The sequence below is a fragment of the Prunus avium genome, chromosome 3 (assembly GCF_965620075.1).
Source record: "Prunus avium chromosome 3, drPruAviu1.hap1.1, whole genome shotgun sequence".
Lineage (NCBI taxonomy): Eukaryota > Viridiplantae > Streptophyta > Magnoliopsida > Rosales > Rosaceae > Prunus > Prunus avium.
This window is the reverse complement of record NC_142286.1, coordinates 9,773,504-9,797,444: the sequence shown is the minus strand read 5'-3', so window position 1 is coordinate 9,797,444 and position 23,941 is coordinate 9,773,504. Positions and strand designations below refer to the sequence as shown.

General features: G+C 39.3%; 3 protein-coding genes across 7 annotated transcripts; 1 reads left to right on the top strand and 2 right to left on the bottom strand.

Moving 5' to 3' along the window:
• Positions 1-1,337: 1,337 nt before the first annotated feature.
• On the top strand, positions 1,338-5,706 carry LOC110770292 (uncharacterized). 2 transcript variants are annotated; one of them, XM_021974398.2, is made up of 6 exons: positions 1,338-1,598; positions 1,844-2,104; positions 2,213-2,386; positions 2,528-2,634; positions 3,408-3,736; positions 4,832-5,706. In XM_021974398.2, exons 1-6 carry the CDS (start codon positions 1,485-1,487, stop codon positions 5,419-5,421), a joined length of 1,575 nt encoding a protein of 524 aa, XP_021830090.2. In that variant the 5' UTR covers positions 1,338-1,484; the 3' UTR covers positions 5,422-5,706. The 2 variants fall into 2 exon arrangements, with proteins under 2 accessions (XP_021830090.2, XP_021830091.2); XM_021974399.2 differs by having other exon boundaries at positions 1,339-1,598; positions 1,847-2,104.
• A 136-nt stretch (positions 5,707-5,842) lies between these two features.
• Positions 5,843-8,813, bottom strand: LOC110770293 (Snf1 kinase interactor-like protein). 4 transcript variants are annotated; one of them, XM_021974400.2, is made up of 3 exons: positions 8,500-8,813; positions 6,339-6,664; positions 5,843-6,232 (listed from the first exon to the last, which is right to left on the bottom strand). In XM_021974400.2, the coding sequence occupies exons 1-3, from the start codon at positions 8,603-8,605 to the stop codon at positions 6,029-6,031; spliced, it is 636 nt and encodes a 211-aa protein (XP_021830092.1). In that variant the 5' UTR covers positions 8,606-8,813; the 3' UTR covers positions 5,843-6,028. The 4 variants fall into 4 exon arrangements, with proteins under 4 accessions (XP_021830092.1, XP_021830094.1, XP_021830096.1 ...); XM_021974402.2 differs by having other exon boundaries at positions 6,339-6,602; positions 8,500-8,811; XM_021974404.2 differs by having other exon boundaries at positions 6,339-6,602; positions 8,503-8,811.
• An 8,030-nt stretch (positions 8,814-16,843) lies between these two features.
• Positions 16,844-23,487, bottom strand: LOC110770291 (uncharacterized). The gene is made up of 7 exons (XM_021974396.2): positions 23,356-23,487; positions 21,302-22,246; positions 20,870-21,206; positions 19,615-19,704; positions 19,006-19,077; positions 18,034-18,912; positions 16,844-17,385 (listed from the first exon to the last, which is right to left on the bottom strand). Exons 2-7 carry the CDS (start codon positions 22,244-22,246, stop codon positions 17,162-17,164), a joined length of 2,547 nt encoding a protein of 848 aa, XP_021830088.2. The 5' UTR covers positions 23,356-23,487; the 3' UTR covers positions 16,844-17,161.
• Positions 23,488-23,941: the final 454 nt, after the last annotated feature.

The following is a 23,941-nucleotide window of genomic DNA, read 5'->3' as shown; positions in this document are numbered from 1 at the left end:
AATACTTGTCCAATGGAGCTCAAATTTGGATATGTTGTAGTTAACATCCATTGGAACAAGTCTCATGAAGATCATGACCTCATCCGAGCACCAGAGCATGTTGATCCCAGGCCAAGAAGTTGACCTACGAAAATGAACAAAAACAGAATTTATAACCAATAATGCACTTTTAGCTCATTTTCATTCCAACCAAGGTAAAATCTAAGAAAACACAAAAAGAAAGTAAAAAGCTATAAAATGTCAAGAACTAACTCAAAATAGTGGGTGAATAACATGAAAAATCATGTGTAAAAATGAACTGAACAAGCATCTCCAATCGATATGTTTAATTACCACGTCAACAAGAAATGACAAAAATTATATGAGAAAATTGATCAAAATGAATAGTCTAGTCCTGCACGAATTTAGAGGCATGTATGAAGCTTGATGTCCACATTGGCATCCCATAAAACTTAACGTCAAATGCTATTTGAATATTTTTTTGCATTAGACCACGCCATAATTTACTATCTATTAAAGCTTTATTCATCATATGTACGTTATTTTCTTTTAAAAATATAACATAATAAATAATATAATATTTGACATTTCATGTGAATTTGAAAATTTCTACAAAGTATTAGATTGCCATTTGAGCCATCGAATTCAAATTTAATATTTCGAGTAGGTGTTAAAATATATGAAGTGAAATGAAACAAAATTTGAACGAGAGTCCCAAAGTAACAATTAAGTTTTAGTTCTATAAAATAAATTTTGGGGCATTTCCTGCAAAACATGAAACACGAGTTTTAACGTCTAATTATTTCGTTTGAAAAAAAAATATCTTCTTGTCGTTTAAAGTAAGTCAATATCCCATTTATTATATTATCTATTTGCCGAAAAAGAAAAACAAACAAAAAAAATAAAAAGGAAACGGAAAGTTTGACAAACAAGAATTGAAGCTTATCCACAAGGACACGTCGGCAGACTCCCCCTCGACTCAAATACTTACGTGTCAAAACGTTCGACTTACTCATCACCACCCAGCCAATCACCAGGCATAACCGCGCGCCTAGTTGGGAAGCTTCGCGACGCGGGCCCCACTATTTTATCCAAACCCGCGCACCTGCGCGCACGTGACCTCGTTCCCAGACCAAAAACCGCCAAATCAGCTGACGCCATCAGCCGCCTTCGGCCGCCTCCCAGTGTACAGTCACCGCCTGATATTAAGGGTATTTACGTAACTTCTGGTCTAATTTACTTCTGTTCGTGCACGTTGCGATTCTTGAAGTCACGTGGAACGCACGTGATGGCCTTCCACAGGCTTCTTTCTTCTCTGCGTTAAAAGGAAAGGAAAGACAGCCGAACGGGTTTGTTTCGTTGACGCAAATTTTTGGAAACATTTCAGGCTGCGAAAATCGCTGAGTTCACTCGGTGACTTTTTTTTGGTTCGTCTTGTTTGACTCGCTCTGCAAATTTGTCGATTGGGTTGGAAGCTAGAGCCGATGGTTCAGCTAATGAGTCCGCGAAAGGTTGCGGTGAAGTTGGATGCCGATGAGTCGTTCGACACCCAACTCGGTCGAATTCACAAGCGGCTCAAACTCGACTCGGTTCCACAGGTTCATGTTCATCTCTTTTCAGTTTTTGATTTCATGTTATGTGGTTTTTCAATTGATACTCTGTTTATGGTTTATGATAGTTTGATTTCGTCAATATTTTGTGATATCCATTAGCATGAATTGAATTATATGCATTTCCTGCACTTTCTTAGCAACCAAACAGATTGGGCAGTCGTTTTCAGAAAGAAGAGATATTTTTTCATGTTTTATAGCTAATTCTGCTCATAATGTTTGGGTGGTCTTAGCAGTTGGGTTTGGGGCCTGGCAAGTTTGAAGTTCCTCCTTCGCTGTACCATCCCCTGGATGAACCGAGCCCGCTCGGTTTGCATCTAAAAAAAAGTCCATCTTTTTTGGATTTGATCCAAATGAAGCTATCTGAAGAAAACTCTGTTAAATTGGCTACTCTAGGCAAGAGAGGTCACAAGGGAACTACCGCTTCCGGTGCTTCGGATAAGCTCAAGGCTATGAATTTCCCGGCTTCCTTTCTAAGGATTGGGACTTGGGAGGTATAACCCACAATTTTCTATGGACTCTTGTTTTCCAAACTGGACAGTTTTATTTGATGCTATATGCTTTGATGTTGATTTGAAGTTTTATTGATTTTGGGGTTGCAGTATAAGTCAAGATATGAAGGAGATCTAGTGGCAAAGTGTTATTTTGCAAAGCATAAACTTGTGTGGGAAGTCCTTGACGGTAGTCTAAAGAACAAGATGGAAATTCAGTGGTCAGATGTTGTGGCTCTCAAGGCAAATTACCCAGATGATGGACCAGGGACTTTGGATGTTGTGGTAATATATTGTTTACATATTTTTGTGTAATTTTTTTTCTATAAAGGAATTACAGTATTTCAAAATCATTATATGCTATGCTTTTTTTTTGGTCGAATGCTATGGTTTCTTAAGATAGATTAATATTATTTTCTGGTGCAGCTTGCTAGACCGCCTCTTTTCTTTAGAGAGACCAATCCACAACCTCGAAAACATACCTTGTGGCAGGCAACATCAGATTTTACTGCTGGACAGGCCACTTTAAACAGGTTAAATATCTAACCTTGTAGTCATTCATAGACTTACTGAAATTTATAAATGGCTTTGAGCATGAATCTTTGTTGCAATGTTTCCAGTTTATAGAAAAACATCAGTGGTGTGGGGTAGTTACTATAGTTATGACAACTGTTAAAAGAATTTGAGAAGCTTATAAGCAAGGTAAGATCTTTGGTTGGCCAACTAGAATGATGAGGTCAAAATTCATTTAAAGTACAAAACAATTATATCACACAAATAATCTCCTCAGTCATATCTTTCCATAGTGCAACATGCTAGATATCATTTTCCCCATTACGATATATTTTAGAACAGCACTATCTCAGCAATTCCACTGGTTTACCTGTCTGTCTCCCCCACTTGTAAAATTTGGAACACATGCGTATGTGCTTAATAACTGCACAAGCTAAAGTCGGGGATTGTATTTTACTTGCTCAAGTAGTAAGAGGTTTCTCGTTAGCAATCAACTGTTAGAAAATATATTTTATTACCTTTATAGAAGATATCGAAACATATATCTGTTGAATTTTCGGGGGCTTTAAATGATTGGAATATAAGGAACATACAAAGATGCACATCATATGCCACAAAAAAAACAGAGTAGTTCTAGAAATTATGGTTCAAGCAATCCTTATAAATGCTTTTGTAAGACTTGAAGTTTTACAAGGTTGATCGGGTAGTTTGTAACTTATTATGCCTAATGTTTCTAATTGGTATTGTCTATGTTCAAATCTGTAATGTAATTTTTCCCTTTGTGTTGTTTTAGGCGCCATTTTCTGCAGTGCCCACAAGGCTTGCTTTTTGGCAAGCATTTTGAAAAGCTTATTCAATGTGATCCTCGTCTCAACTTCTTAAGCCAACAGCCAGAAATTGTATTAGAATCTCCATTTTTTGATGCTAGAGTTACAGTATCAGGTGACCCTGATGAATATGGACGTCGGTTTGGTCCCAAAAATGAGGAGGGGCCTGCTATATTTGGTTTGCAGGATTCAGCATCACCTTCTGGAACTCACTCGCCACCGTGTAAAGATGAACAAGATTTTATTGGTAGAGGTCCTGAAAATTATTCCCAGGAAATTTCTTCTCCTAGCTCAGGTAAATCTGCAAATGATAAAACTGTGTAGATATGGTCATAAATAGTTAACCATGCATCATCTTTCTTTATTGTCAAAGCTCGTTGATATAACAATTGAAGCCTTCATTTATATTATTAGGAAGTTGCTAAATTTCTATGCTAAAAAAATTTGCACACCTCCGAAATTTCAGAAGCCCCTTGTTGAACGGACTGTTCATCCACAATTAATCCCATGTCCCAATCTCCCATGACTTGTGATTTTCATCTTATTTTTTTGGGCTCAAGATTTCATTCCCATGTAATTTGGTTCTGTTTTCTTGTTTTGTCAAAATATTGAGTCAGAAGCAGTCAATAGTCATTGTGTAAATAACTTGAACAGTTATAGAATCACTTACTGATTCCTTAACACTAGAAATTATTTTGTGGGTCAAATTTGAAACAATTAGTCAGAAACTTAAAATTATTTGTGAATGAAGTCCATTTATCCGTGTCCCTTTGGTTTGATAAGCCTCATCTACAGCAGGCCTCTGGTGCTAAGGTTAAGATGGATCAGGACTTAAAACTTGCACTTGAGATCATAAAATGAAAAGCATTATTTAACGGACTCAAATCTAAATCATACTGAACATAATACTTGCAAATATTCTCCTATCATGCCGACTACGTCTAGTCAGCATTTGGTGGGGTGTGAATAGAACTCCCCTTTGCACTTATTTTTTAGAGGAATCATGTGAGTAACCGTCATATCAAAAAGAGCTGTCTTTCATGACGTGATTGTTTTTTCTTTTTCTTTTTTATTTTTATTTTTTTTGGCAAAGTTTGATGTATGTGATATAAAGTCTGCCACAAATGTGAGACCATAGCTAGTGGGACAATTTGCTACGACCTCTTAATCTATCGGAATTGGTGTCAGATGAATGTCGTCAATGTTTGCTCAACTTAAGCATGTGGCCTTCTTGTATCTGGTTTATCAGTTCCACCATGTCACATAAACCTGTTTATCCTTATTCTATGAATATTTACTCCATATTTTATGATGCGGAAGTTTTACAATTGAGTTTGGTACGGGCACTGCATCGCATTTGTTGTGGGTCTAAATTGTCTTGTATTTGTAGTGATGGACACCCCTGCAATTGATAAAATTGGGAGCTTTGGAGCTGAAACCTCAAAGACGCCCAGCAATTTTAATCAAATGAAAGTTCCTGGACTTCCCATGTCGATGTCAATGAGTGATTTCGTAAGCCACATTGGACAATGCATTTCTGGAAAGATATCTGGCAAGGAGCAACCTAGCAAAGATGTTTTGGAGGAGATTAGTCAATACTTGTTCAATGACGCGCAACTCACCTTACCCTCAGATGAGCAATACGTCATGTCAAGGGTCAATTCCCTTTATTGCCTTTTGCAGAAGGATCCTTCTACGACACTAAACTTGCAAGCCAAAACTGATGACCGCTTTGATGTAAATGATGATGGGAAGACAGCTGAAACTAACTCTGCTTCTGCATCAGCTTATGAGAGTAAGGTTTCAGATGGTTTTCCTGCACCTAAGGATGAGTCTGATGAAGGTAAGTCCAGTGCCGTTCCAAATGATGATGACAATAAGCAGGAACTGACAATGCCAAGAAGGGACTCATTTGGGGAGCTTCTTCTAAATATTCCTAGGATAGCATCTCTTCCTCAGTTTCTTTTTAACTGGTCATAAGTTTATGATATTTAATCAAGCTAGAGAGTAGTCTCTACGGCCCTCGCATGATCTTGTACAAAAACATAGAAATCTATGTCGGTTTTCACATCTGTGAATACAACAGTTGCAGGTTGTTCCTAAAACGTGTACAGCTTAGGGATTCAGAAATGTATGTTGATGAAGAATCCTAATATGTTGATAACGTAGACCTGGTTCTTGCAAACTGAGTCTCTCTGCGTTTTGTTCAACCTTTGTGTATAATGATCAAGTGTTCTTTTATAGCAATGTGAGTTTTTGTGAACACTCTTTTAGTCTTGTCTCTGTTGTGCTCATGGGTTGATTTGATATTATTAACCAGCTTGCCATGCTGCTCCTTGAGACTGCAAACCAAAATACTTCAAACCGTTTATAGAATGAAATGTCGTTGATTCTTTGACAGTAAAGACTAAACTATCCAAGATACATAAAGTTTCAATATTTACTTTGGTATATGACTTTTGCAAGACACAATTTTATAATAAGCATGTGCACAGCATTGGCACTGCATATTATATATTTGCATCTCTTATTTCTACTCTCCAACCAAATGTACAAAAAGAATTAAAGAAACCAAAAAAAGAAGCAATTATGGTGCGTCGGGGCCTTCATCATCCACGGGGTCATCTTCTCCCAGCATGTTCATTAGCATGGTGACCTGGTCTTGCAGCATTGCATTTTCTCTCTCCACCTCCGACCGTTTGCTTCGCTCTTGCAGGAGCTGAAGTTGCAAGTGTTCTAGGCACCTTGCATCCTCTTCCAATTGCTCATTTAGCCCATCAATTTCCCTATCCTGAAGAGAAAACCAAAATAGAAGCTTAATTTATTGCAACCATTCTTTTTTTCATTTTTCATTTTTCTAATAGAGGAGAAAAAGGTGAGGTGTTTAGAAATTACACCTTTCTGTTCATTTCCTGCACAGCGATCCTCCGCATACTCTCAACCACGTCAACATTAACTAGCTTTCGCTTTTTTCCAATCAGCCACCCCTTAGGATAGGTTGTGGCATCAAAGTCCGGCGGAGGAAGTAAGGATTCAGCCGACGGTCGCTTCCCGTTGATATTTGTTATAGGTTCTAAGGGTTCAAAAAGAGCCTTTCGACGTTCAGAAAGCTCAGGAGCTGCGGCTAAGTCCTGCATCTCCTCCTCAGTGACGGGCTCTTCCTGTTTGTTGGGAGTATTATTAGCAGTATCTTCTGTTAGCTTGTCTACATTCCTCCCGCTAGCTGTGGGAAACAAGTTCACTTTCTAGTGCTATTGAATTTAGAGATAGATGTAGCAGATTTGTATAATAAGGAGGCACCAAAAGTTCAAACCACAATGGATATGAGAAGGCACTGACTGATATGTGGAGTAGAATAGCACCAGCCATTTCACTCCACAAAATTGAGTAAGTATAGAATACATGCATACCATGCATAATTGCAGCCATGTCCTTCAGTTCAGTAAAATGATGATGGAAGAAATGCAGTTAAAGAGACAGATGAAATCTGACACTTGGCATATTCTTAATTTGGCCCCGTTTGGTGGCTCGAACTAAACTGGACTATTTCAATTAAATTGGGATTGCGGTCAACATACAAATGCTGGGACTCGACTTCCTTCCATCCTTCTTAAAATAAATAAGGTGCTCGGCCAAAAGGCGATTAATTAACAGCTAAATCAAAGATGAACCTAGAAGATAATACAAAATCTGTGTTGCAAAGACTTCAAATTGGAAACTGAAATGGATGATTTGATCGACAGGGGGAGGATATAATGTAGCAGATAAAAAAGAAAATCCAATAGAACCTTACAAGTAAAAAAGGTTGCGTAAAACAGGGAACAGGAACAGGAGAAAGGGGTTTTCCTCTTCCCCAGCCACAGGAGGAAATCACACTTCAAGCAATCATGCATCCCAACCAACAAGACACTTGAAAAAGAAAAACAGGGAAAACAAGAAAAGAAGACAACCAAAAAAGTTTATATTATAATAATGAGCAAGGTTGGTAAAGCGTCACATCATGAACAAGTGTTAACAGAAGAACTTCTACAGATTTTCATTTTCGTTTCCAAAGAATTGGGAACTTGAAACCTAGTGCCAAATTATGAGCAGTACCCAAAAACAAAAATTAGCACAATAATGGAAATACTTAACGCAATCAGTTTTTTTTTTTTTTTTTTGGTCAAGTGAAATAATTCGAAGATGCTAGCCGAAAAAATTATTAGAACTGACCAAAAAAAAAAAAAGGATGAAAACCAAGAAATGAAATGCCGTAGGATCAATTAAATTTGGATGAGACATAGAGCCCATACCACATGTAGCATTCAAATTTGTTCGCATTTTTCTATGAAATAAAAAGTATGGTCACCTTTGGGTAAATAAAAAATTAGATATGCTGTGCTGTGTATTCAAAGTCAAGACCTTTAAAAGAAAAGGAAAAAATAAAAACAAAACCAAAGGCCAAGAGTAAAGCGTGAAAACAACAAAAGAAATTGTCACCGTCTGAAGATTTATAGGCCAAAAATGAAAAGAAAAAGAAGCAAGAAAGAAGAAATATAATTAAATACATATAATTAGGAGAGAGAGCAATTTAAGCGAACCAACCCCAGCAAAGTAACGTATGAGCAAAGTCAGCACCTCCTAACAGCAGTTTAATTTTACGTCTCTCTCTCTCTCTCTCTCTCTCTGTTATTTTTTTAATCCCTTTAATTATAATAGAAGCTTTACTGACAACTCAAAATTGTTTAGAGGGAGATGGAATTATGCTGGAATTTAGCTTCAAAATGTTAAATAAAATTTTGGGAAACCATGCAATAAGCCTCAAGAACATCCATAGGAATTATGATAGCTATTAAGTCGTACATAATTGGGTAGGTGGGTATCTCTTAAATCATGTAAACATCACCAAAAACAAATCTCATATTATTCAAATGAATTGGTGGACTCTCAATTGGAGAAATATATATATATATATATATATATATATATATATATATAGAGAGAGAGAGAGAGAGAGAGAGAGAGAGAGAGAGAGAGAGAGAGTGAAAGAGAAACAGAGGAGCTATATATTATACTTACTACCTGATCTCTTTCTGGGTTTCCAATCAATCCTTGTGGAAGAGAGAGGAGCAAATCCTTCCAAGGCTCCATCAGCCTTCTTCCCATCTCTAATCTGGCCTTCCATGGAACAGAAATTAACAAGAAGAAGAAGAAAGAGAAAGAGCTTCAATTAAACCCCCACCTTAACGTGGTTTCTGATTCCTTGAGAGAGAAAGAGAGAGAGAGAGAGAGAGAGAGAGAGAGAGAGTTTTTTCCTAGTTGTTGGGTTGTGTTTATTTCGACATTTTTCTTGCTTTTTTGATTGTTAGCTTTATGTCTCTCACCTAGAAGGGAAGACCGAGGAGATGAATGTTGGGTCGATCAACACAATGAGGGGACCATGTGGGTTTTTTAACGGTTGAGATTTGGCATTTGGTGGAAGATTTGAGGCTAACAGTTGTCCCTTTCTCTGCAATTGGGTCCCTCTCATTTTCTTGCATAGTTATAATGTTTTCCTTAAAACTTTTTATTATATAATATTTAACAAATTATATGAGAGGGGTGTCAATTTGGTTTACCTGTTTTTTATTCCCATGTTTGTTTTTCAACTCCTCCCACAAATCTCAGCCGAAACCTATCAGAATTTAAAACAAGAAAATGTTTTTGTTTCTCTTCGTTTCTCTAGAGAGAGAGAGAGAGAGCATATCCTTCTGCGCGTGAGCATTTCTTTTCAAGTATGCTCCTCACTTTGATGATTGGGCCCTCTATATTCAAAGGGGTTGGATCTATGGACTTTGGGCTGGTTTTGGGTTTGATTTTGTGGTTTGTGACCCAAGCAGCACATCAGTTCCCTAGAAATAGATACATATGGGATAAACTATTGGGCTTATTGTGTAATGATGAACTTTCTTGGAATGGACGATGCTTAGGAATTGTTCTGGATTAGCGTGGCTTGATCTTAGCTAGATAAGATTTGTTCTGTGCTTAGTATATGCTTGGACCAGGATTATTATTATCGAAGGTCGAGGAATTAACTCGCGAATATTTCCAATGCATAATTTTGCTCAAACATTTTGGTTCTTTCATTGAGAGCACGAGTTATACTCAATGCGTGCTCTTGAATCAAAGGAATCTGTTTCCTCCTTTTTATCGCCCAACTAAAACCTTCCAAACAACCATGGTTGGAAGCACGTGAACAAGAAGTCAGGTTGCCGCAAAAACTAATCCGCGACAAACTTGGGTCACCACAACGTCGCGGCTCCCGGCACCGAAACTACCGCCATAGCCTTCCGTTCCTCCTCTCAATCGCAATATGCGCCGCCGCTCCTCTACTCGGTCTCGCCACCCAGAACACCTATCTGACGCGCGCTTTCGCGCCTCCTCACGGTCCCGTGGTTGCCACGACTCCGCAGCCACATAGCTACGCCGCCTCGCTCCTTCCCGAGATCGTCGCTCATGACCTTCTTGGTGCCGCCGCCAACTTGAGCTCTGTTGTGGAACAACTTCATTCATTCCTTCATATGCTGCCGTGCTCGACGTACGCTCCTATGTACACCTCTAGCGAAACCCTAGCCCGTGTGAAATTGGGCTCTACACAATTTTCTCCTCATGATCCATGAAGTCATGTAGACCTCAATCTTAGAGTTAATCAACTGGCTCAAAGAGTGGACTACCAAAACAACTTGGTTAGACAACTCATCAACCAGATTGACTTGGTTCGAGACATTGGCCTTAGACCGCAAGGCAAAGAGAGGAGGATGGACGAACACACCCGTATGCAGTTCGAGAGGTCCCATGCAGGTCGAGTAAGAGCAAGTAGATAAGGGGAAGGACAAGAGCGTGCTCAGCACGTTGGCATGTCGCAAGCATCCCCGAGCCTCGCTCAAAGTAGATCGAGTCTCCGATCAAGATTAAGTCCAAGGATCAATGTGCACGAGAAGTGGGGCCCACGATCCAATGTTGTTCACTCCTGCCTGGGCTCGTAGAGAAGCATTTATGCAAGACTAAGCCCCTGACGAGATCAGCCTTGCGATAATCTCCATGAAGTATGAGAAGAAAGATGCTCACTTGCTCAATCCCAAGGAGACAACTCATGACGACAAGCTACAGAAGGTCGCTTGCAAGCTTAGTCCACCAACACGTCATGTAGGTAAGACAATCGAAGAGATCTGCTCCGTAGAGACAACAATGAGGTAAAATAGCGACGCCCGCATCATGGAGGACACAGATGTGAACCACAAGCCATGCAAGCAGAAGATGTCAAAGAGCTCGTGAATGATCGACTTCGATACTTGAAGATTGGAGGAGATTTTGAAGATGCTATGCACAAGGAGGTGAACCAAGTGAACTCCTCACCATTCACCGTCGAGATCGAGCAGGCGACTCCACTGAAGTGATTCTCAACACCTTCTTTCACACACTTCAAAGGAGATTCTGATCCCGAGAGCCATTTGAAGCACTTTAGAAGTGTTATGATTCTCTACAAGGCTAAGGATGCACCGATGTGCAAGGTGTTTGCAATGACCTTACGAGGAGCAGCCCATGATTGGTTCCATACCCTGTCATTTAGGTCGATCAGTAGCCTCAAGGAGTTAGCTTTCATCTTCACCAAAGAGAAAGACACATGGCAACTGCTAAAACTATCATAAGGGAGACGCAGGCCAAACTGGCCACCGTCTAAAAAGTGTCCTAAGGGAGATGCAGGAAGGCCGCCATAAGCGTCCTAATTGAGCAGATCAGACACACATATATCCTCTGCGGAGCTAGGCTTGTCAACCTTTGGACCAATTGTTCTCGTATCTGAAGAACCTTTCGCCCGAGCAGACGACTCTCTATTTAGCCACAACCATCCTTACCTCCAAAGGATTCAACGACGCTGAATTAGCTCCGTGCTTGATTGCTCGTGGCTCGCCAGACGGATCGCGATAGTTGGATAGAAGAGTGGTCCTCCCAGTTTGATCCTCATTCCTTGACTAGTGCAGATGATTCGAACTTTGGTGAGGAATGTCAGTAGCCCTTTGTTTCTCGGCAAGCGAACTGGTTCGGGGATAGTCTTCTTTGCAGGGCAGATTGCAGGTTTTGAGCTTGTCAGTTGGAGACTTGAGCAAAATGTCCTAAACATTCTACATGCCACTAATCTTCTTGCTATCTGCGCCGACGAGGTGCTTGACCTTGGCAAACGATAGAGGAGCAACTCCCACTTAAGTTTTCTCAGCAGATGAGACCTCTCGAAGAAGAAGCCTTGATCACAGCAGAAGAAAGTCTCGGCTTCTTTCTTAATGGAGACCAAGGTCTTAAATATCGATAGTTTCATAAATATCGGTGGTTCAAAAACACGGAAATATCAATGGAAATATCGGGAAAATATCGATATCGATAAAAATTGAATAAAAACCACGGAAATTGTGATAAATACATGGAAATTTTTAATGAAACTTTAGAAGAAGTTTATTTAGTCAATCATCTATTATTTTGACACAAAAAATTGGAAGGAAATGCATTGCATAGTGGGTTTGAGTGATTTAAGTTGATTATATTGCGAGCTGACAAACTCTGTGACTTAGAAAATCTAGAGTAATTAATGAAAGAGAATTAAACACCCCCTAGTAATTTATTTATCATTTTTTAGTACAATATTTTACACTTTATAAATTGCATGGTAAGATACATGAGTAACCTTATTTCACATTATTCACTGGACATGGTACACATTATTATATATATTATTTATCAAAAATTGAAAAATAATTAAAGATGTAAACCAACTTGATTTTTCATGAAAATTAGGCACTTTACCATGCTTAAAAATAATAGTGAAGATTGAAAATTAACTAAGAACATAAATAAATTATCCAAGGAAGAATCAAATAGTAAATAAAGAAAATAATTATAGAGATTTAAGTAATTAAGCAACAATTTGAAGGGGAATTTAGTAACGTAAGTACTTATAATGAATAATAAAATAATCAATAACACTAAATGGATTAAATAGAAAAGAAATAGATTATATTAAGTAATTAAGTAATTAAGTAACTGATCAACAATATAAAACAATAAGTAATTATGTTAATTTCTATTTTGAGAAACAGCTCGCAAGTATTATAAATATAGATTCCGTAGCTTATTATCACAAAGTAGGGCTGGGCATACACACCGAAAACCCGATTAAACCGCCCAAACCAAATCGTTGGTTTGATTTGGTTTGATTTTTTAATTATTTTTTATTGATCACCGGTTTGAAACCAAACCAAACCGATATTTATGGTTTGGTGTTTGGTGCTTGATATTGAAATTGTCGGTTAAACCAAACCAAACCGGTGAGTGATATTCAGAAATACTAATAAAATATTAAAAATTGTTAAAGCACATGCATATGGAGATGGACAAATCATGTCTGGCTGGCGTGTGTTGGAACTTGGAAGTACACTGCCCCATAAATAAAAAGTAAATATCAAAAGCCATCTTCTTTTCTTTTCTATTTTTCCCACTTACCTAAGATCATTATAATATTGAAGTTTTGTATTTTATTTCTATTTTTGCGCACCTGAGCTATCTCTTCTTCTACCTCTCCCTCTTTCTCTATCGCTCCCCCTCTCCCTCCCCATCCTCAACTCAGATTCTCTTTTTCTTTTTGAACTGCAACACTAGCAAAGCTCCAGACCACACACATACTTTGCTTTGATGATACAGGCCACTGCTCTCTCCTGCCCAAAGCCTTAATCGCCACCATATGGAGAAAATTTTGATGCTTCAACCACTCTCTCTGCGATTTCTTTGTCTTTGAGCCCAGATTTCATGGCATGACTCAGATCTCACCTCTGTGCACCTCAAAACCCGAAATCACCTCTGGCGTGGTGGTTAAGCGCCTACAGATCTTAGAATAGGGAAGGGGTTTGAACCCCTGCATGCTCAGTGAGTTTTGTTTAATTTTTGAAAGTTCATATCGCGATATTATCGATAATATCGCGATATATTGACCAATCGCAACTGCCACTTGGACGAAAATATCGTTATCAAATTATCGAAGAAATTATCGAGGAAATTATCGATAAATTGACGATATATATATGGAAATGTGCTAAAATATCGCTGCAAAAAAAAAAAAAAAACCAATAATTTCGCCAAAATATCGGTGAAATTATCGATATTTTGTTCCTTGATGGGGACACATCTCTTGCTCGCAAGGTTGCAACTTTATCTTTGGAGGACCTGACGTTAGCCTTCCTATTTTTGAGGAGTTCGATTGAGGACTCCTCCCGTTCGGCTAGCTGATCATCCGAATCTGAGCCATACTGCTTTCATCTCTCAATATCCTTAGCATGGAGCAGACCATCAACCTTCTTCCAATACTTGCTCAACAGCCAACGCCATTCGCGAAACCTTGTGGGATATTTAGGTCCAGGCAGACCTTAGCCATGTCCGGCTCGAGATCCAGTTTCTTGCTAATATCATTCTTTACAAGCAGAAGACAGAAGTCAGTTAGTCACACATCAAAGAATTCAAATAAAATTGAAGCATATCAATATAGTATGACATACCATCACCGACCTCGCCTTCCAACCTTCCGCTCACCTCCAACACATCGGCATGCCAATGTGATCTCCTTGGCTAAGACTGTCAATCATCTTGGCATTGCATACACGAACCTAGGCGTACTTTTCGTAACGCCTTACCTTGAAGAAGTAAAAGAACTACCACACCGTCAAATCTAGCTTGAAAAAGCGGTTCAGCTTATCAAAACAGATGATCGCTTGGTAGACATTTGGAGTACATTGGCTTGGGGCACACTTCATGACACAAAACACATTCTTGAAGAACTTCGACAGTGGGAATGAGAAGTAGAAGGAACGGAATGTGATAATCCCGGCATCCAGATCGTTCGGACCTATGCGAGGTACATCGTCAGTTAAAAGCGCTGCCAGCCTGACATGCACATCATCAGGTATGGCAGAACCATAGGTGGCGCGCCACTTCTAAAAGTGAGCTTCGGCAAATTCGTCACAAATCTTTTCTTGTACACCTTGGAACCACCCCACAAGTACAAAAGCACTTGTGAACTCGGTGATCGGCTACCCTCATGGAAGACATGATCGTTGAATAGCTGCAAAAAGGGAATAAAATTGCATGTCAAATAGCATGTCAAAACCCTAAGTTGCGGCACCAAAAAAAAAGGGCATCATATACGCAGCAGCCTATAGTTGCTGACAGATGTCGTAGGAGCAGCCTGGACCACGCAAGCTCTAGCGCCATACCAGCTCATGATGCAGCCCAACTTGCATCAAGGTGCAGCCTTCGTGGTCTCGATTCTAGTGCTACAAAAAAAAAATACGACACGTGGAGAAGGAATAAGAAGATGACACGTGAAAAAAGAATATTCCTTAGGTCAACTAATTACCCTCAATAAATTTAATTAAGAAAATTATATTTGATTCAATAGAGGAATATCTCCTTAAATCAAGGAACCAATTTCCAACAAATCTCTTGGATTAATTTCTATAATCTATTTGGGTAAGAATAATCCTAACCAAATAAGGATTATTCTCCCAAAACCCTAGCATACAAGGAGCCTATAAATATATGGCTACACAAGGCATTCAAGGTAATTCTAAATTCTTCTCTAATTCCGAAACCCTACAAAAACTCCCCTCTCTCTCTCTCTCTCTCTCTCTCTCTCTCTCTCTCTCTCTCTCTCTCACACACACACACACACACACACACGGCTCAGGCCACTCGGCTCTCCCCATGAGAGAAAATTCCATCCACTTTATCTATTGTCATATGTTTATCAAGATCCAATCGAACTAACTTAGGTATCGGAGGGCCTTTTACCAATACCCCCTAGGTGTGGTCCTTTGACCTATATTTGTTTTACAGGAACTAAGGGAGAAAAAAGAGAAGGAAGATCGAAGATCGAGGAATCAACCCGCGAATATTCCTCGTACAGAAATTTGCTTAAAAGATTCAAGTCCTCATGGTACTCATGTGTAAGTTTCCGCGCCCCCCCCCCCCCCCCCCCCCCTCCAAACTTTGGGAAAAAAAATGAAAAAAGGAAACACATTATATATGTGGTTTTATGGGATTTAAGAGGTCAACATTTTAAAACTGGCTAGTCTGAACAAATTTTGAGTCGCTTCAAATTAAAATAAACAGAATGAAGTTAGTGTTTTTTTTTTTGGTCAAGGGATCTCTATTCATTAATAGTGGGAAACATTACAAAATGAGGAAAGCTCAATCCAAATGCAGCCCAACACCAACAAATAAAGTAGGCCCAAAGATACAAAACCAAATAAACAATAAATGCCCATAAAACATTAAACAAAAAAACCCTAGATCTAGAACACAGGAGCAGCCGCACCACATAGCAAGCCAACAACACCACCAGAGCAAATCCACCACCACCAAGGAGGAGTAACCGATACCAAAGGGTATCAAAGAGGCCAACAGAATATGGGGGTGAGCAGGCCACCTTCGCGGCAATGCTCCCATAATCCAAGAGTCAATCGCAGCCATGGACCAGCACACACCATTGAGGAAGAACAACGGGAGCAGTAGACGTGGAACCGAGAAGCAACGAGTGGTGGTTAAGAACTGCTGACCAGACGAAATCACTAGCCATGGGCGGGCGACATCACAACAGAGAAGAGATAAGGAGAGTGTAGATGTAAGAAGTAGAGGGTGAAAAGTGAAGGTGGTTGGGGAAGAAAGGAGATGGAAAGATGGGAGATATAGGGTCTCACAGGGTGGGCTTAGCTTAGGGAAAAATAGAAAAAAGCTAAAGAAAACCGAAGTGGAGGCAAGTATCCCCAGATCTGAGACATAGCTCAGGTGAAAAACACCCATTTCGGGTGGGGAGAAGCTAGAGATTCAAAATGGAGCAGGAGGAGAGCTCTCTTGAGAGCTCATAGTTTTGGCTGTATTTTTTTGAGTTTAGGTTTACAAAATTAGGCCTGAATGCAGTTAGTGTTGTTGAAGATATGCTGGGGAGTTAAAGAAAGAGGTGGTTGTCCAAATAAATGAAAGAAGTAGAGATTGCTTTAATATTTTGGGTTTCAAGGTAAAATAAATGGTTGTTTAGGTAAATCTATTGAATTGTTGACAAAAAAAAAAAGAAGGTAAATCTATTGAATTGGGAAAATGAGAGGCATTTTGAAACCTTTTCAATTTGTGTTGGGTGTCCAAAGAAAACTGCAAAATTCTTAAAATTTTAGCTAGGGTGTTTAGATAAATTGGGCGCCCAGATACAAATTTGGACCGTTAGTTTGAATATTGCAATAGACATGTCTCAGTGTTTCATTATCACGATTTATGACGTGCTTAAAGAACTTCTGCGTAAAGTTTCATTTCCTAGGTCAAACATTAAAGCCAAGATAAATAGGAATAGGTATTCTAGAACCCTGTGGTGGCAGTATATGATGACAAAAGCACAGCATGCAGAAGTACGATCCATATTAAGGAAACGGGTTGTTTGCTATATACAACTTTTAATGATCTATATATTTATGGACCAAATCACCCCCTCAGTCGTAAGAAAGATTTGTGAACTTAACCTACATATAGAAAAACGTGTCTAAAATTTCACTAAAACCTTTCCCCTATTTTTGACTGATTCAAAACGAATGTAGAGAAAAACTGGATTATATATTTGAAAAACTAATGCACAAGGAAGGCATGGAGGATTCAACATGTTGAACCAATCCTAAATTCAACTCTCACCGATGGCACAAGGAATGCACGGAGGATTTTTAACTTCCTCTTCAGGGGTGATAAGCCTCAAGCAGTGGTCATGAAAGGTGTGGCCACAGGGTAGAACAGCAACAACTGGTCGAATAGCTGGCACGAAAACAGGGCCTTCCGGTGTGAAGGAAAGATCCCTCTTGCATATCAAACACTTGTGCCCAATTGGCTGAGTTTGAGTTTGACCAAAACCTGCAAAAGCCAAAGACGTACTACCATCATCAGTGTATTGTTGTATTATCAATGTATTACTAACTATCAAAATCACTACGGTACAAATGCATAATGTATCAGATGCAGTCTTCCAAACTTGAAAGTATACGTTGCAGTATCATATTATTTCAGAAACAACCTTGCTGAACATAGAATCCAAATTTAGAGGGATAGGCTCTTCTGAGCATAAACAGCCTTGGCAAACCAGACATGCCAGAGCCTGGCATGCCATGATATGATTCTACAATTTTAAACTTGACTTGATAAATGGAAGAATTAGGTATGAGGCACAGAAGATCCCTTTCATGGATGATCAGGTGCTTGAGAAAGTACTTTGGGAAAAACAAAAAGAATTGAAACCAAAGAATTATCCAACGTGCCCATGCAAGCCTCACAAACAGGATCTGGGCTAGACCCAACTCATTCTTCCACTCATTCTTCCAAGACATGTTCCATGAAAGGTGCCACAATGGATTGAGTGGGAACTAGGACTAGAAATGGCATGACATATTAAAATAGCCATGTTAAAACAGTAAAGAATATGGTGACAGAAGATAAGTAGGTATTGAGAAATATAAAGACAAATTAAAGAAAAGAAGTCAATGCAGAAAAAGCATCAAGCTATACCTTGCCATTTTATATGGAAAGTTGAACCAGTCTGGGGCTGGGATCGGAGAGGTGGAGCAATGTGGGGAGACAAATGTGAAGCTGTCTGAGATTTCTCTGGGAGAGGTTTAGCAGTCCAAATTTTCTGTGGGAGTGGTGGAGCACTCGAGGGTTGGGATGAGAGTGGAGGAGCCATTCGGGGCAGGGGTGTGTGAGGGGGAGCATTCTGGGATAGGGTTGGGAGTGATGTAATACTTCTGGCTCTGGATCTGAGATTTGGAGCAGCCTGGGGTAGGGGTGGGTGTGATTGAGTGGTTTTGGCTTCGGATGGGACTGGAGGAACAATTTGGCGCATTGATGGGAGGGAGCGAGCATTCTGGGATACGGATGGGAGTGACGTAGTACTGCCTTTGAGTCTGAGATATGAAGCAGTCTTGGGTAGGGGTTGGTGTGATGCAATAGTTTTGGCTTGGGATGGGAAAGAGGGAGCAATCTGGGACAAGGGTGGGAGTACAGCAGTACGTCTAACTAGGGTTGGGAGAGAAGGAGCATTCTTGGATACGGGTTGGAGTGATGCAGTACCTTTGGCTTGGAGTGGGAGAGACTGACTGGTCTGGGGTAGGGGTGGGAGTGATGCGGTACTTTTGACTTGGTGTGGGAGAGAAGGAGCAGTAGGAGCTGGGACTGTCAAATTAGAGGCGTTGGATAAATGAAGTGATGGAACATGCAGGGGCAAATTTGGAGCAAATGGACCAACAGAAGATTGGGCTCTTCTCTTTTTGCATTGAGCTCGGGAAGCTGCTGCTGAGGGTTCTTCCGCAACCCTCTTAAGAGATGTTCCAACCAAAGCACTAGAACCCTGAACATTCCTATTAAGTTTGGTAATTGGAATTTCTTCACCTAAAGTAGTGCAAGTCATCAAGAGAATAGCATAAAATTTCAGAGGCTATATTCAAGCATGGTCAAGACTCAAGAGTATAGAATTGTAACTACCAGTCATCACGGATCTAGAAAGGTCTGTAGAAGACTGAACAGCACCAATTACTTGAGGTTGACAAGAATTACCTGCAAGCAACCATCAAATGTGTAACAAAACTTCCCTCCATTATATAAGATTATATGTTTGCTGACCCGAGTGCCAGCCAGTTGTGTATCCTAGACAAATACGAGTTCTGCATAAATATTAGAATCTTATACACAATACCTATTTATGATACCTATCAGTTATTTATATTAAGTTACACTCTAGCACAATCATCATTTTAGCCATCTACCCTGTTCTTTGATCCCTTTTTATCAATCAGCTAAAAATGAAGCCAAGTGACAGTAAAAACATGGCTATGCGAGTGTATAATATAGCAGCACACTTGATTACTACATTCAGCTAGGCCAATTCTCCTGTCTCCCTATTCGTGATTTATTTTTTTATATGAGTACCAAAACCCTATAGGACATTATTTTTATGAGAAATGCTCAAGATCTTATTATGATTAAAGTCCACAAAGATATTGTGTTTTCAGCCTGAATCTCAAAAAAAGGATGAACTGGTTACATATACATTCACAACTAAACATTTCCAGTTATATAGGTAGGTGGCCTTACTAGGTAGCTGGCTAAACCAGAATTTCCCTGGAACATGACCTCTTTCAGCAACTTGTGCAGCAATACCCTGGTTAGCTGTGGAAAGCTTCCCTAAAGAGAGTTGCAGAGTCAGTCAGCAGGGAAGCTACAGAAAATGGAACTTTTAGTAAATCTACTAATTGACATAAACATATAGAAGTTGCAGTAACCAACAGAAGACTGGTAACCAGCCATGCAAAGGACCTCCTGTCAAGAGCCACCGGAAAGACATGATATTCAAAGCATATTGAGAACTTATGTTGACTATTTATGTGGTTACCCAATATGTGAGAAGTGAGACCAGAAGAAAGAGCAAGTGTGAAACGCACAATTCATTTCTTTTATATTCAATCAATATGGTAAAATAGAAGTCAAATTGGCTTGTTACGGAAATGATTATACTTAATTCTTAAGTGATATTTGGATGAGAGAACTTTATAACAATTCAGTCCTCTCATTGCCTGTAATTCTTATATTGTGTTCATCGAGACAATGATGAATCCTGCCACATATGGATCAAGATTAACACCTAACAGTTTCAATCTAGCATAAGCGAACCATAAATTAGTTATCCTGCACACAGTAATGTACCATGTGTCTTCTGTAACATACTTGCTAGAGTCCACACTAGTCAGACATGTGGAATGATAGTAGATCAATACATAGCAAGTTTATACGACCTCAAGGGGTAGTGACCAAAACAGATTCGATGACCTTACTGGTAAATGTCTATGGCATCCATCCCACCAACCCCTGAAACTGGACAGCTCCAATCAATAAGAGACACTCTCTTACTTCATGGTGGTAGGCAACCTAACCATGACGTGATACTCCACCGAGTAAAGCCGAATTCTAGATTTGGTGGCGGGAAAACAATCAAAGATATTCCATGCAGGACTTACTCCAAAGGCCAAGGGATCCCATGTGGCACTAACATGCAAAAGGGGTCACTGCCCAATAAAAACTCATCCTTGAGTTCATAAAGAAAATGAAAAATAGAAAAACTTTTTGGACCCTAAAAACCTTAAGCTTCTTTTGGGTACCTTGATTTTATCACCCGAGATTCCAAGTGTGCACCACAACAGTGCCCCAACATCTCACACTATTGTCTTGTAGGCCATTCTTGAACATCAACAATATCAAGGCACCCGTCTAGAAGTGAAACTAAAACATGCAACTGGAAATTTTCATTTTCTTATACATCCAAAAAAGGAGAGTAAGAATATTCCAAACTTACCGAACTTATCATGCAGGGAAGTGCTTCTTGTGACACCAATAGGAGGAAAAACCATGGATGAATCAGAAAAGAGGTTCCTGGAAGTTTCAGATACAGGCAGACAAGTACTTGTACTCAAAGAAGGTGATAATCCCAACCCATTTGCCCCGCTCCATCCAGAATCAGGGAGCTCAGCTAAGCTGCTACCAACTGGTATGAAAGATACAGCAGGGCTGTACTGAAAACTGTCATTAGGATCACTATATGCAGATCTTGTATCCCAGTTCCCCTCAACGCCAAGACAAACATTCCTGTTTCCCGGCATAAGAAAATGATGTTGGTCATCATCTTGTGGCATCTGCACAATATAAGGTGGATTCAGAATGAACCTAGAACTAGAACTAGCATCATATATGCTGTTACATTTTAATTAAAAGAACTCCAGCTACCCACGTTGTTTTTCATCACAGCAAATCCACCCACATTGTTCTGAAGACAAGGCAAACCAGCAGCTACATCAGAGGAAGGATTCAAGGAACCTCTGTCTTCTTTTCGACCATAGAAAGTATTTGGTTGAGGAAGGGCAACCCTTCCAAAATTATTAGTGACATTTATTCCTGATCTATTAGATTTAGATAAATCCTCCGTCTTCTGGCCAATTCCCAGGGTTAGGAGACTCGCATCAAATTTGTCTGGACAATCCTCTTGAACTTCACTTGCCATGAAATTGTTATTTAGCGCAATGTCTACGCCATCTATGGCATGGCATGGCACAGTATTGCTAACTCCATCACTTATGAAATTTCTTAATAGCTGAGGCCTACCTGTATTAGTATTTAGTTCTTCACTCCGCTGGATACTTTCTAAGGCTGCAGCTGAATTTCCTTTAGCAGTTACTAATTTCCTGTCAACATAAGACTTTTGAATAATGTTGACATCGGACGTAGCACTGACCACATTATCAGGAGGCACTGAATAATCAAGGGTGTGATATTGACTAAATTCAGTTTTGTTCCCTTCCAAACCAAGAAAATTTGAAACTGGGCTTGGTAGGACAGGTGTATGACCCTCCGCGTATACAGAATCATAGTCAAAAAATGGATTCTGAGAGTTGCTGAATGGAGTGAGATCAGTCATTAAATTTATACCAGTCAGCGGCATTTCCATGGCATAAGGGTTAGTCGTTCCATACATGTCTCCAAAAGGAAAGAGAGAGAACGGTGTTGTGGTACATGGCATGGTTATATCATCAACTCCAGAAGCATTACGATTGTTGAGAGTCCCCATGAAGTTAGCAACTTCGTCGTTTTTAACTGGGATTTCACTTTCTTTAAGCCATTGTAATGGTGAAGCAGAGCCAGGGGGATCATCTCCATGTTTCAACGTGTCATTTGCCATCTGAACAAAATCAAGTCAGGAAAAAACAGTAAAACAAGACCTTTTTAGTAGTAGATAAAAAAACGAACTGTGAATTAATATATATACATTAATTGATTTTTGAAAAATTGACTGCAAAGCCTTATAAAAAACAAAAGTGAGGAGCTTGAAACTTTCCGACCATTATAGACACAAGCCATAAAACCAGACAACAGAGGGACTTAGGCAGATATGATCAAAGAATGCTAGTATATTTCATTAACAGGGAATTTAGATGATTAAGTATTTTACCAAGAACAAATACGATACTTATAAACAATGAATTCAATATATACGATTTTTGTCCTCAAAGGCTACATTCTCTTACAAAATGCATTATGGAGTCCCAAACAAATGATAGTACGCAGCTCATAAACCCAATGGAAGCTCTTAATTCATCAATCAACAACATTACATCTATCCACCAAAAATATCAAATAAATATCGAATAGAACGCACACTTATAAGTTCTTCAACTAGTATATTATACAGATATTAGCCAGCCACACACCCCATTAAAACTCAAAAACCCCACAACACATACTCATTGAACTCAAAAAATAAAAAATCAATGAAAATCCAACCCAGATATCGTTCAACGCTATTAAAAAAAACCCCATATCATAAATCATACTGAAGTGAAGTCCAATTCAGAATTTCAATATCCAAAAAAACCCGGACTCTTGAGCAAAATTTTGACCAACCCAGCAACCAAAGACAGAAAAATGCACACCAAAAACAGTTAAAATCCAAAAACATCCGAACAAAATATAAATAAAAATTTCAAAAAATAGTAAAGAAAAAAGTAGACACTAAGAGTGTGTGTGAGACCCAGAAACCAATACACATTGGAGCTCTTCCTTGGAGGAGGAGCTAGGTTCAACCCACATTAGTAGCCATGATACTTCGAAATAAAGTAACAAAGAAAAAACATCAAAAATTGCACAAGAACAGGTTCCAAAATCAATTAACCGATAATAAAATCTTTATCGAACTGGAAAAAAAAGCCCCCGAAAACCAAAATCAAACTCAAAACAAGAATCGTGATTGATATTTTCAAATTTCAGGGTAAAGCTGGAAGCGATTTTTACCTCTGATCACTGAGGCGTTCGCAGCGAAGGGAGCGAGATAGAAGGAGTGGTTTCTCTTTTCTTTTCTATTTTTCTTTTTTCGTCTTTCTTTTGGTTCAAGAGAAGGAGGAGGGTTTTTGGGTTTGGCGCTGTTTGGGAGATTTTAAAGGATTCGGTGCGGGCTCCACCTGGCTCTGATATTACGCCACGTGGTGTATGGAGAGGTCTTCATTTGCTTTGGTGGCAGTGCTCACTGTAACGGATCCGGATCCTCTGCTCTGATTTTCTCTGCCATGATCTGCTATACTTTTATTCTCCATACGCCACATCATTAAAATTTAATCTAACGGATTTAAAAGTTGACACATCATCTTAAAACAAAAACTCAATTTACTCCTAATTAAAAAAGAATAAAAAAACCCTAACACCCAACTAACTGTTAGTTAACGTCCAAAGCTCTTTTTTTTCTTCTTCTTCTTCTTCGTGTTCTGTCCTCCTCTTTTTTTTTTTTTTTTCTCCTTCTTGCTTCAGGTTTTGTCCTCTTCTCCTTCTTGCTTTAGGTTTTGTCCTCTTCTCCTTCTTGCATGGTTTCCCTAGTAGAGTTTCA